Source organism: Fulmarus glacialis, unplaced genomic scaffold, assembly GCF_000690835.1.
Source record: "Fulmarus glacialis isolate BGI_N327 unplaced genomic scaffold, ASM69083v1 scaffold7916, whole genome shotgun sequence".
NCBI lineage: Eukaryota > Metazoa > Chordata > Aves > Procellariiformes > Procellariidae > Fulmarus > Fulmarus glacialis.
This window is the reverse complement of record NW_009216176.1, coordinates 55,866-69,287: the sequence shown is the minus strand read 5'-3', so window position 1 is coordinate 69,287 and position 13,422 is coordinate 55,866. Positions and strand designations below refer to the sequence as shown.

The window sequence follows — 13,422 nt, the reverse complement described above, 5'->3', positions numbered from 1 at the left end:
CCCTACATCATATATTTGATGAAAAAAAATTTTTGGTTTGCACTGAGCCTGTAATAGCCTTGACTGAGCTCCTGTTGTATTCTTCTGCATGCTTTTCTTCCATGTTAAGATGTAAGTGTGTGAAATTTCCTCTGGGAGTGGGATGTCCCAGCATGCTTTATTTGATTTTTTTCTAACCTCAGGCCTGTAAGTGGTGTAATTGTTCTTAAACAGAATATAGTACCATGTAGAATATAGGGCTCTATACTACAGCTTAATACTCAAATGCCTGTTATCAGTTGCACATCTTTTGATATAGTATTGCACTTCAGTACCTATACTCTACCAGCACCCTACCTATACACAGCAGGGTATACTTTGATGCAATGTATCGTGAATAATTGCAGAAGAGTTATTGCAGACAGCAGGTTTGATGTACAGCATTCAAAAGACATGTAAAGGTGGCCAGGTTACCGCTCAGTGGGGAGCCAGATCAGTTCTGGAACCCACTCCTGAAATACCTGCTATCTGGCTCCTCTCCCTGTGACGCTAGAGATAAAGCAGCTAAGAGGCATGGTTTTTGTCTCTGAGTACTATCATCATCAGTCTTCTATTTAAGCACAAAAGAATCTATAAATATATTAATTACTTAACAGCAATGTGGCCTGTAAAGGTTCCAGCCTACAAATGGCAGGGTTTCAAGACATGCATACTTGGAAGTAACTCTCTGATCTGCTGCACACCCTGCAAAATGATTAGGTTTCTTACATTTACTGTAGATGACTCAACAAAAAGAGATTGTTGGCCAGAACTACATGCACTGTGAGAAATCTCCACCACCGTATAATATTTCTGACTTTTGGGAAATCTAAATACATATGTAGAAGTTTACAAGTAATTCTCCTTGTCTTTTTTTTCTCTCTCTCCCTATCCTGCCAAAAGACTCATTTCAATTCCAACTTCAAATGATTGTGAATACTTCCACTAAAGCATAAAATTGGAAAAGCCAAAAATCTCCCATGAGAATAAAGGCCTGCAAGAACAGTTGTTGAGAACCCACTTTTTCACAGGTAAAGGAGACTCTAAGATCATTTTCCTGCACTTGAGATTCACAGTCAGTGAGCGACAGTGTCCAAAGTAATGTCTCTGTATCCGTCTGTATTCCCCTTCATCTTTTGCTGTTCATATTTGCAAAGGAAAAGTAGTGATATACAGCTGGAGATTTTACAGGAAATTACTTTGCTGCAGAAGAGAGATTGCTGAACAAGCATGTGAAGAGAATGCAATCATTTTTCCTTCTGGGGGAATAATGGGCTGCTTAACAGAAGAAAGAGAAGTGAGAGATCAGCTATTCCTAATCTCCTTCGTTGTGGCTGCTACTTTAAGATCCAAGTTCACCAGCAGATTTTTTTTCTCATGCAATTATACCAATCTAATCCAGCTATTTCCTCATTAGGAATGTTCCTAAACACCACCATGCAAAACTTCTTGTCTGTCCTGAAAGTCTCACTTTTGCCTGCTTTTATCAGAAACACGTTCCCCATTTGGCAATCTCTCACTTCAACATTTGGCTTCTACCCAGATACGCCCCTTTGAGTTCCATATATCCATCCCATATTCAAAACACTCTTGGACCACCACCATCAGGCTGTGGAAAACCCAACGACCGTGACATCTCTCATGTGATGTTGTGGAATGTCTTAACAGCTCTTGTGCCTGTCAGGCACTGACAAATCTCAGGCACTATCATATACTTATCCAGACTCCAGTTGAACATGCACTTAGGAGCCATTGGGCTGGGGCACCTGATGACCAAGTAGCCCATGTCCTCTGCCGCCCACTTAGTTAACTCTCTGCTTCCCAGTAAGTTCTAACCCACCCTGCACAAAGGGAGAGAAAGGTGACATTAGTATTAACATACTACAGCAATTCTGGAGAGAGGGCAGAGATGCACGTGAGTTACCAGTGCTGATGATGACAGGAATTACTGAAGGGAAGGAAAGCGGTAGGTGCTCTGTGTGTGTGCGTGTGTGTTTTGTGGAGATGGAAATGGAATTGCCGTGGAGAGTTAACATGGGGAGAGAAGAGGGATGTGGCGCTAAGGAAAAAAAATGAGGCTAGAGCCACTTTGTCCTAACGCAGTTTTCAGCACTTCACTTCTCATAGCCCAGACCTTCCTAATCACTTCTAGCTTCCATAATGCAAAGAAATTCATATAACTTCAGAGTAATGTAAACCAGCAAATTTCTACTGCAGGCAGAAGAGGAAGGAGGCTGCATGTGGTCTGCAATAGTCTCGCGGAAAACTTTTCGGTGGCTAATGCTTGCGGCACCCATCCTTTACAAGTCTTGTAATACCTGAAGGTGTACGCAACAGCTATACGGTTATGTATGTTACATAAGTTACAGCTTCATTAATTAGTAATAAAAAGCTCTATTTGGAGGTCCATGATCAGATTGCATTTTGATAATAATTTATTAATAAGTCTTTAAATCAGGAGCTTGAAGAAATATGAAATACATTTGCTTTTGGCCATATTAAACTAGAATGAAATCATTTAAGTTCTAAAACCAATTTGCTTCACTTTTCACCTAAATAAAAGTGTTCTGCCTTCCTACTGCTGCCATTTATTACATCTTCATGCTAGCACCTTCATGCTTTCTCAGTTACTTTCTCACCTGCTTTGAAGCAGTCTCCTTCTAACATCCACCATCAACCTAGTTTACTATTCTGCTTCAAAACTTTTTCATACTCTCCTATGCAAAAACCTAGAAAATGGCTAAGCTACTACCCAGCTCGCTATCTATTGTACTAACCATTGTTTCCTTTGCTCTCTTGTTGAACTACCTATTTACTGGGCCTTTATTTTGTAAGTGTTTCGAGGCAGAGACTGTTTTTCTGTTGTCTTTGTACAGCATCAAATTGTTAGTAAGTAGCTACTAAGTACTGTTATATCCCTGATAAGAATAAAAGTTAGTATTAGAAGCTAGAAGAGACATTCCTATTTGATTATTGTCAGAAAAAATGGAGATAAGATGTATATTAAAATAATGTTTAAATAACTTGAATAATTTCAATTTCTAGCCACATTCTTTAAGTAATTTGGCTTGTTAAGAATCACAAGCATTAGGTGAAAACCTTTTCCTAAATCACTGGATTTGGAAGTAGGCGTGAAGTATGTATGAAATGAAAGTGAGGAAGAAGTGTGGATTCCACATGATTTTAACTAGATAGAGTGATAGAGAAGAGCCATTCCCTTGTTGTGTTTTTTGTTTTTTTTTTAATCCTGCTTTTCAGAGTGGTGGCTCTGACTTCAGCTCTTCATCATTCGTTATTTGTGATATGTACATGGAGGAGAGGGAGATAAGCACTTAAGGAGAATGTGTGTTAGATAAGGCTTTCAAATGATATTTCTGCCTTTCTGAAATAAAAACTGTTAAAGGTATAAATGTTTTAGTAGAATATAAAGTATCTGGTTGAATGCACATGCTACAAACTCCAGCAGAAATCTGTGATGAGTGTAATTAGAAAAAATAGTGTCACAGGTTTTCTCCCACAAAACTGAGTTACCTTACTGCCCAGTCTGTGTATTTGGTATTAAAATATGTATCTGGCCAATGTATTGAATTAATATTACAAAAGTAGTATTAGCTTTTGGATTTCCTTAATTTGTTAAGGGTTCATGTTGAAAATTATCTTTGCTTTAGTACTCACACTTGGAATCTAGTTTTTGCTTTTATACCACTTGCTCTTCCATTGAGTTAAAAGACAAACTGTGGATAAGCAGAATTCAGTAACGGAGCTTGTAAATTCCTTGCTGAGGAACTATATAAAGATGCTACGCATTCCTGGTCAGGACCTAAGTGGCTTCTTGCAATTACAAGCTTAATCATTCCATGATCCAAAAGCTATTGAACTACTCAATCTTATCATTCCTTGCCTACTTCAGCAGCTGAGATTGTAAATTCCTGTAACATGAGCAACAGGCGAGGAATAGTTTCACTAAGCAGAGTCACCTCTCTCTATATGCATTCATCATACTTTCTGTAAAGTGGGGATAATAATGTTCAGCTTGCTTTGAATCTTAACTTACAAAAAAGGAAAATATATCTATATGAATTATTATCATTTATTTTTGAAATACCAGACTTCTCCTTTTCCAGATATAGTAATGCATATATTTCCCATTAAGTCCTATTTATCTACTAAATTTGGTGTTTAAAAGGTCAGCTGTTTCCTCTTAATGTCACAAAATATTGTTAGGGAAATGGTAGGGGTTTTTTTAACCTTTCTGAATTTTCACAACAAAAAAAGCAATCAAAACTTTCCAAAAAGCAAGACTTTGAACAGAGATTAACTATTAAATGTTTAAATCAAAGGGAGAAGAACATAAAATTTCTGCAACAGAACCCTGTAAAAAGTGATGCTTTTCAATGTTTGATTGTTTGCTCTGACACTGAATTGCTACAGGTCTTCTAAATCCTGTTGCTCTTGGGGAGTGTATAGATTTTCTGGAAAGCTATGATAGTTCTTTTGGTATTCTGTAAATAAATAGGGCAGTGCCTTAGCCTGAAGTATTTTAGTTGGACAGTTCAAAGTAAAAGAATGTCTGTTGGAAAATCTACTTCACTGTTTTAGGTTTTGTGGGTTTTTCGTTTGTTTGTTGGTTTGTTTGTTTGGGTTTTTTTTAACATGTTAAAAGGTTTATTAAAACAGCAGATATAGGCAGAATATCTCTGATCATTCTCTGGCATGAAGCATTTTCCTTTATATGAATTTCTAGATGATTATTCAGCCCTCCAGAGATTATGCTCAACATTATCCCATCTTGAAATGGCTTGAACTGTATAAACAACATGAAATAGAAAACCAAAGGGATTAATGTCTCTTGGGAGAATGAGAAGATCCCCTCTACAAGTTATGGAGCATGTGACTGGTTCTGTCTCAATCAAAGTGGGTAATAAGAGCTTTTCCTCCCGCTGCTGCGATAATCACAGTGTTTGGGCTGGTTTGTTCCTAAGAATTGTGTAGGACTAGTGATGTTAGACATCTGTTAGATTTCTCTGAAGAAATACGCTGGAGTAGAATTTCTCTTCACTATTAGCTAGCAAAGGTGGGTATCTTCACAAACAGAGAAGTTGCCTCTCATCCACAGAGACTGCAAATGTTAATTTAAAGGCAGTTAAACCATTAGAAATCAAAAGTCACAATGCCTAGGTAATCACACTGTCAAATTTTGCCTACTTCATCGTATTTCTTTTTGCCAGCATTGTCAATCACAAGCATTAGACATTTCAATGAATCTCAAAAATCATGTGACTGTAAAAATAGAATATGATTATGAATGTCTTCTTTTGGGGGCTATTGCTGAACCTTTACAGCTTATATTTTCCAGGTTTTCTCTACAGTTACAAGGTCTGGCGTATACTTCTTTTTTATATACGATTCTACTTCCATCTAACTTCAGAAACTGCAGCTTTAAGAACATCAAATGATGTTATAGTTGTGATAAAATTGAAGGGTTGGTGACACCACTGTTGCTTTAGAGTTATCATATTGAGGGAATATACAGAATCTTGTTGGAGTTAATCATGCATTAGTGCTTTGCAGTTCTTAATGGGAGATATGGGCTAGATTTGTGCTCTGCCTCTGGCAGTGGCTGGTTCCAAATATTTTGGCCAAAATGTAAGTTCTTCTTAACAAGTTCTTCTTCTTTTGTTGTGGTGACCACAGGAGATTTTCCCATTGACCAGCCTACCAGGAGACTGATGGCTGTTCAGTCCTTTGCAAAGCACAAAGGCCTACATTAATAAGTATCAACAGCTATTATTGACTAATTCTGGAAACTGCATGTTATTAAAAAAGCATGCACCTTGTACTGTACATTCAGGTAGTAGTGATTCTGGGTATACACTGGCATCAGTGAAGTGAGAGCTCTAAAAATGAAGAATCCCAGAATTAGTACAATTTTCTCCAGCCTTGTGTATTGGATATATGCACACTTTTCAAACAATCATAACTTCAGCTTTTGACAACTTTTTTCCCAAACTTAATTGTGGATGCAAAGTGCTCCTGAGGCATCTTCCTCTACCCACACACAGGTATCCTGAAGCTAAACTCTCCCTACCTCTGCTTCCTAGGCTGTCTTCCTCCTTCTCAGACAAACAAATTCATTGCACCTTACACCCCATCCTAGGCCTCCCCTTCCTTCCTACGTGGGCAGCCTCTGAGTGATTCCTTATTTCTCAATTTTCAATTAGAACTTTCCTAAATCTGAAATCTTTTCCTGATGTTTTTCCAGTGGGGCAGGACTTGCACTGGGCTCTGTGACCTTGGCTTTCTGAAAATGTCTAGTTATCTTCTGGCTCAAGGGGAAAGGATGGAGGAGGGCGAGTGAAAAGAAATACGCATATATTCTTTACAGTACAATGTCGTCTTTTTTCCTAGAGCTCTACTGTCACTGGCTGGAAGAACTAGAAGGAGTAAGCTCTGAACCAGGTGCCATTTGCTTTCATTTTCACAGAGATTTCACTAACAACAAATACCATCAAAATTTGCCTCTTACACTTCCTTGGAAGTATCAGGGAAAAAACCAAAATAAAACCAGGAGAGGTTTGTACTGCCTAACTGCCCAAGAGAGAGACTACAAGCTTTTTTCAGAGTCCTAAAGGTGACTGGGAAAGGAAGTGAGAAATGAAAAGAATCTGACAATTTAACACGTTTCATCTCTATTCTTTCCTCATCCAAAGTCTCTTGAGAAAATTCTGTGGCTGACGGTTGCCAAACTAGTTACTGATTTCTCTACAAGATCACTCAACATCTTTTATATTTATAACTTCATAAAATATCGTCTCTTTTTCCTCTCCGTTTTTTTTTCCACTGAGGCATCTCATTTCTCTAGCGTACAAAAGCTACTCACATTTTTCTCTGTCAAGCTGTTCTTAGGTTTTGTCTGTCAGTTATGATCCTTACCTGTTTTCTTTACAGGCTCTGGCATCTTCACTTTGTTTCTGATGAAGCTCCCAGTTGTATCTAGAAAGCAGGGTCTGAACTAAACAGAAATGAGACTGCAGGGCTTTTGAGACCCTCTAAAGAAACACTCGGTGGAAGCCCCCATCCTGCTCCTCCCCCTTGATCCCCCACTGTTGTCAACTACGGCACCTTATCAACAGCAGGACGCACTTGACAGGCTACATCAGCTGGGATAAATATAGCCAAGTTCCAGGAGCCAGAGAGCTCAAACCACCCAAGACTGGCTACCACTGATCTGTTGGTACAAACCAGAGCACAGTCTGATGTTGCACATGCATACATTTTCCAGCTTCGCATATCTATTGCATTAAGAATTCCTGCACTGCCATGTTTACAGCAATTAGGCAAACTAGATCTGATAGTTACATCTCCTGTATGCTGGTTCTGTACTTATTCTAAGTATGTATCTGCTTGCATTCTTGCTACCTGTTTCAGTCTTTGTTATTGTTATAATTGGGTCAGAACTGAACAGCCCCTCAGAGAGCTTTTTTTCTTGTTCCTTTTTTTTTCTCTTCTGCTGAAGACTGTTTGTAAAACTAAATGTGAACCTTAAGGAAAGAACTTTCTTTTTCAGAGACACTTATACATTACTGACATTTGCAGTCACAACTAGAAAGGATGACACTACTTAAATAGTTTCAGTCCTCCCTCCCCATCCACCCACTTGATCCACAGCATATATTTCTTGAAAACTAGCAAGTCCTTTTTTTTTTTTAAGTACCATTTAAAAAATTGTTTCCAAGGTTCTATTAGATACCTCTAGAAATTTTAATTTTGCTTAATTATGTAGAAATAATCTGGGGAAATCTCACTAGAAAATTACTCTGGTATTACCATTTCATGCTCCAGTCATTGCTTCTTATTTATTCATACATTTAGCATATGTCAAAATAGTAAATGTGGACAACCATCCCTTTATTGACTTGGTGGTATATCCATTTCCAGTCACTTTTGTCTGTCTCTTTTTGAGTTTTGAGCTTTATCAGAGAAACTCTGTAGCCCAAGCATTTAGCACATTTTAGCTACCACTAGTGTTGAAAAAAGAATTTAAAAAAAAAAGTGGTTTTCATTTTTTCCAGTTTTACTAGCCTGTAAAAACCTCAATCTAAGGATTTCTGCTTTTGGCAGGGAGCTCAGAACAGACGAGTGTGCACACGGCCCATCAGTCACTGTACTTTGTGTCTGTCTTTCCCATCTGACTTCTGGGTAGACTGATAGGACAAATGTGAATGTGCGAGAACGACTGCTGCTACCTCTCCTGATTTTGGGCCAAATGCTTCCTCCCCTTCCCCTGAAGGAATTATTTACATGTGAGTGAGGAAGATGGGCAGGATGTGACCTATGTACATTTTCTGTTGCCTCTGTTGCTAGCGGAGCACAAGTTAGCATGGTATGTTTTTGACCTACTATCCTGTGCCTGAGGTATTTTACTGGGAGTCAGGAAATCTCAGCTATTTGCTTTGGCTTGAACTCTTTCAAAGGGCTTGGGTCCCAACACTATGAAAAATTTGTCACTCGACTAGTCAAGATCATTATTCCTTTCTTAAATATTTCTCCCTGTTAGAGAGCTGCCATTAACTCCCTCTTCTCTCCAGAGCTGATCCCCAACACACTGTTGGAACGGCATCCAGATCCCTTCTGGGTAGAGAGTTGTCTCCCTGCAACCTTAGGCAGTAGAGGCCGCAGGAGGCAGAGCTGCCACGGGCTGATATGGAGAAAGAAAAAAAATCTATGCAGATTACCCAGAGGCAGACTGTGATTAGAGTCACGCTTCTTCTCAACTTAGTTGCCTCTCTAGTGTATGTCCTTGAAATAATGTTTACAAAGAAAATTAGCTGACTAGGAGTCATTTCTGCAGTATTTAAAACATGAACGTCTTGTAATTGCCATCAGAATATGCTGATCTTCCTCAGGAATCATTTTGCCTAGGGGAGTTAGTTTTTCTACTTCATCCTTTCTCCCTTACTTATTAGTAAATAATTATTTTTACTGAAAGCCTGTATGCTATGTTCTGAGGTTCTTGATTTGATAAAATACATAGTATACTGATACGTTACATTAGATTTGGATTCAAAAGGTTGTTCCGTTCTGAAGTTTTTTTACAGTTAGCACCATAGGCCTTTATTACCATTAGCTAAAATAGTGTAAATGGCAATAAACCCATTTGTATGGGTTTAAAGGAAATATATACTTAAATACAAACTCTTTAAAGTGCAGGCATGTAGCGTTTATCATATACTCGAAGCTTGTATTTGTTCTATGTGAATGTCCAGTAGGAGGTGCTTCAAAGAAAGAACTAAGAACCTTGGAATAATTAAATATGGGATAATGAATATCTAACAGAGAACTCATTCTGAATGCTAATAGATAGTGGCTTAAGTACATCTTAAATATTTCTTCTAAATTCTTGGAACTCTCAATATTATTGATTCATCTAAATACTCATTTCTCTCTAAAATTACATTAACTCCTTGGACTCAATACTTTCCAATAGTCATGATTCCACTGTTGAAATACACATTGTAAAAATAGGAATTCTATTATTCATTCTGAATTTTCCAACTTTTAATTTGAATATCCTCTTGTTCTGGGAAAACAGAAATTGCCATTCAGTGTCTGAATGTTGGTTGTTTTCTATACTTTAGTCACAGCACCTCCAATTTTTTAGTACAAAAAATACAGCTGTGTAAATCTACATTAAAACACTTTTAAACCTGACATTACATACGGAAACATTTTCCTTTATTTGCGGCTTTCTTATTGTCAGGTATTTGTCTGTAAAATTGTCAGGAATGTGTCTGATGATGGCGTGTCTGTAAGAGCTCACTGCCATCACTTTGATGGTGGTGGAAGGGTCCTGCTTCCTCCGGGGCAAATGAGGAGTTCATCTGCCATCGCATGGCTTGCAGGATAATTGCGTTCGTATGTTTCTCTGGAAATTTATGGGATGATCTAAATGGTGTTGCCATTCAAAGGAGATACAGGAATTCATTAGATTGAATTCTAAAGGTGCGCTGTTTGAGGGTAGTATCCCAGTAACTGTCTATGAGCCATTATTTCCTAGGGAATTTGAAAGAAGTTTATGCTAATCTAAAAAATCTAATATGCTAGAATAATAGGTCGCTAAAAATACATAATAAGATGATGAAGCATTCGCACTGTGTATTAGAAAGAAAAGCTAGACAATATACTCTGCATTTCTTTATTAACGTAGGGAGTACAGCATGCAGGAGTTCATCGCAATGATGCTTGCTGGGATCATGTAAATAAGTTTATTCTGTTTTGCACTCTCTCCTGCTTATTTATCACAGATACTTAGAAACTATTTTAGACTTGAAGAGTTATGGATTCTCCTAAGTGCCTGGGAACCTTTTCCTAATGCATTTCATGTTTCCCAACCTTTATAGGTATTTCCTTCTTTGTTTAAATAAATATTCCTTATATAATGTGGTTGCAGCATTTTCCTTTTCATGAATCGATTTTCCACCTATGACAACAACTGACGTCTTATTTTCTTTGGATCTCTTTCTCAGGATTTCATTTTATCTATTTCATATCTTTCTCACTGTAGATTTGATTCTTTCTGTAAACATTTAGTGGTATATTTTTAATTCAGCAAGCTACTGGAGGACATGAATATCTTTAAACGTGGACTTAATTCTGACTAGTTGTGTGCTCAAAATCAGGCATATTTAGTTCAAGTACTGTGGTGAGTCAGTCCCTTATCTGGTTATTCTCCACAGAGACTTTCCAGGATTCAGAATCAAATAGAGAGTATGAGTTACTTCTTCCCCACAATGAAACAGAGCCACGAGAATGATTTAATCTGATGCGGGGAAATAATCCTATTCCAGTTATAACTTTTCAGCTTTTGTGATTTTAAATTATTAGTTATTTAAAATAGTGTCTGCATGTTCAAGGCAGAGCAAAATGAATGTTTTGTCTGCTATTACACTTCTGGTTACCAGGTGGCAGCATTGTTGTAATGGTAAACTTTTTTCTAGCATTTTCTACATTTTATTTATTTATTTATTTATGTAGCCACTTTTAATAACAAAACTGCTATGCAAATGAAATATATGATAGCGATGGCTACACTGGCCCAAAATAGATGTGTAGTGGATTGTGATAACTACTTACTAGTGCACCGCAACACTAGGCAATTTTTTAGAAAGTGTGTGAAGTTTCATCCTATATTCAAATGAAACTGATGTACAAGCACAGTGAAGCAACATGTAATAAAGGTCTCTGGGTCTTTGCTAAAAAAGTGAATGAGAGGGAAAAGGGTATCCTTCCTTGTCAGAGGAATTATCTTGCAAGTCTGAAATTATTGTTCTGTGCCTCAAACAGTGGCTTTCATCATGTAGTTCAAAGTCAAGTTCAAAAATGACAGCAATAGGTGGCCTGCAGTGACAGGCCCTGTGATGTATCTTCCTGATTTTGAATAGTTGCAGCATGGCTTATGCAGAGAAACTCGAGGATTTATTATTTATAGACAAAGTTAACAGCAGCTCCTTCTAATTAAGACTATCCAACTTCCTATTAAAAGGGTATGTTTTCAGATGGTTACGACTTTGCCCAAATGTGGCTATCCAGGCGGAAAATCTATACATTACTTTTCTGCTTTGGGCTTTTTTTGCTTTTAGTTTCTGTCGTGCCATTTGATTTCTTGTCTCTGTTTATTTCTCTCTCTGCCTCTTAGTTTTGTTTTGTGAAAATATCACCTCCTCCGTGATTCAGCAGTTTCTGAGGACAAGGTAGTGTAATTAACTCTCGGTTCCAGGGGCTGCAGATTTACTGGTGTGAATGGTGGGATAGCTGAGCTGGCTCAGTGCAGCACATGGGTCCAGCAGGAGTCATTCGCTGAAGTGCTGCACCCATGAAACCAGGCAGACTGTTTTCCTTTGTGCTTTTGAAACACAAAGCTCTGGGGCGTACTGTTCAAAGGCACTTGGCCTCACTGACAGAACTTGAGTTTACAAGGGCTTACGAGATCTGGGTAACGCTGATCCTGCATATTTGAGCTTCCCTCTGCACAACCATTTTGTATCCCTGTAGTTTACACCCCATATTTGGGATCTTTCTGGATATTTGACAGTTAACTTGCTTTCATTTCAGGGATGTACATTCAACTGGCTTCATGATAACCAACCTGAGTTGCTCCATGTTCTAGACTATAGAAAAAAATGCAGTGTATATATGCTCAGTGAGAACTTTCTAGATTTTATCCTCTGAAGAAGTTTTGTCTGTGTCAGTTGGGTCCGGTGTAGGGGTCAGCAGAATTTTCTCTGTGTTTGTCTCTGGGCTACTGTGGGGCTTGGGCTGAATCCACACACTTGAACTAAGAGCAAACAGCATGTATGTCCTGTGTTCCAAATAGCACCTCCCTCAGGTGCATACAAAATGGAGGGGAGAGCTGTGGGGGGCTAAGAATTGGACCTTCAGAGAGAGAAGGGAACACACCGAGTAGAGTGGGACAAGGAAATAAAAATATGTGATTGAGGAGTATGAGTGGGGAGAAGAAAATTGAGGCTAGAGGTTGTGGGAGGGATTTGAAATAGATCCTCAAAGGACAAGAAGATTGAATGGGGAGCTGGGGTACAAATGGGAGTGAGGGAAGAGAACTGGGAGTCAGTAGGTGATAAGACTGAAACTGTAAGAGGATGTGGGATGGGAAAACTATAAATGGCTGAACAAATATATTGGAACTGAGAACCATTCGCATAAGAGAAGCTGACTGGAGGCATATGTAAGAAAATTTGGTCTGAGAGGAAGAAATAAGACTAGCTGGACAAAAGTTGAAAACTGACATTGAGAATAAAGCAACTGGGGTCTACTAAATATGGAGGCATCTGGTGGCTGAGTCTAGAGATGGAGAAAAGCTGAACGAAGAGCTGGGAGTGGATAGCTGGGACTGGCTGAGACAGGAACAGAGTACAGTGTTGGTGAGTGGGAAAAAGTGGAAGAGGGAATGTCTAAAGAAGAATTCCAGAATTATGTTTCTAAAAGCAAACACTCAAAACTCAGAAAATTAGTTAGTTAAATCTAAAAGAAACCCAAACTGATTTGTATACGCAAATGCCCAGCTCAGCACCCAAACATTCTTCACTTTGCATAAGGCAGAGGCATTGGAGCATTCTGCACAAAGGTGTCAGTGGTCAAAGGGCTTCTCATATGAAGAGCACTGCTGCTCTGCTGCTGGGGAGTTAAAACAAAAGCTCAGAGGGAGCCCTTAAAGCACAGAAACTGCATTCCTTCCTACCACAAAGCCGCTTCCCCAATCCTTTGCATAACCTTGGTCTCCCCAACACCTCCTCCCACCCTTCCTTCTCCTCCACCACCTCCTACTAAACCTTATCTGCTCTACCACATCCTCATTCTCCTCCTGTCCATAGACTGCTCTGCTCATTC

The 13,422-nt window shown here is 38.7% G+C and overlaps 1 protein-coding gene across 2 annotated transcripts in view; it reads right to left on the bottom strand.

Moving 5' to 3' along the window:
- MYBPC3 (myosin binding protein C, cardiac) overlaps nt 1-11,943 on the bottom strand; it is a 56,742-nt gene extending 44,799 nt beyond the window's left edge. Inside the window, exons 1-2 of one of the 2 annotated variants that reach the window (XM_009579205.1) lie at nt 11,933-11,943; nt 6,952-7,046 (exon numbers count right to left, since the gene is read on the bottom strand). In XM_009579205.1, coding sequence (XP_009577500.1) covers nt 6,952-6,976 — 25 coding nt within the window. In that variant the 5' untranslated portion in view covers nt 6,977-7,046; nt 11,933-11,943. Of the gene's footprint in view, nt 1-6,951; nt 7,105-11,932 lie in introns of those variants that run through there. The other variant, XM_009579204.1, reaches the window with a different exon arrangement.
- Between the last annotated feature and the right edge of the window lie 1,479 nt (nt 11,944-13,422).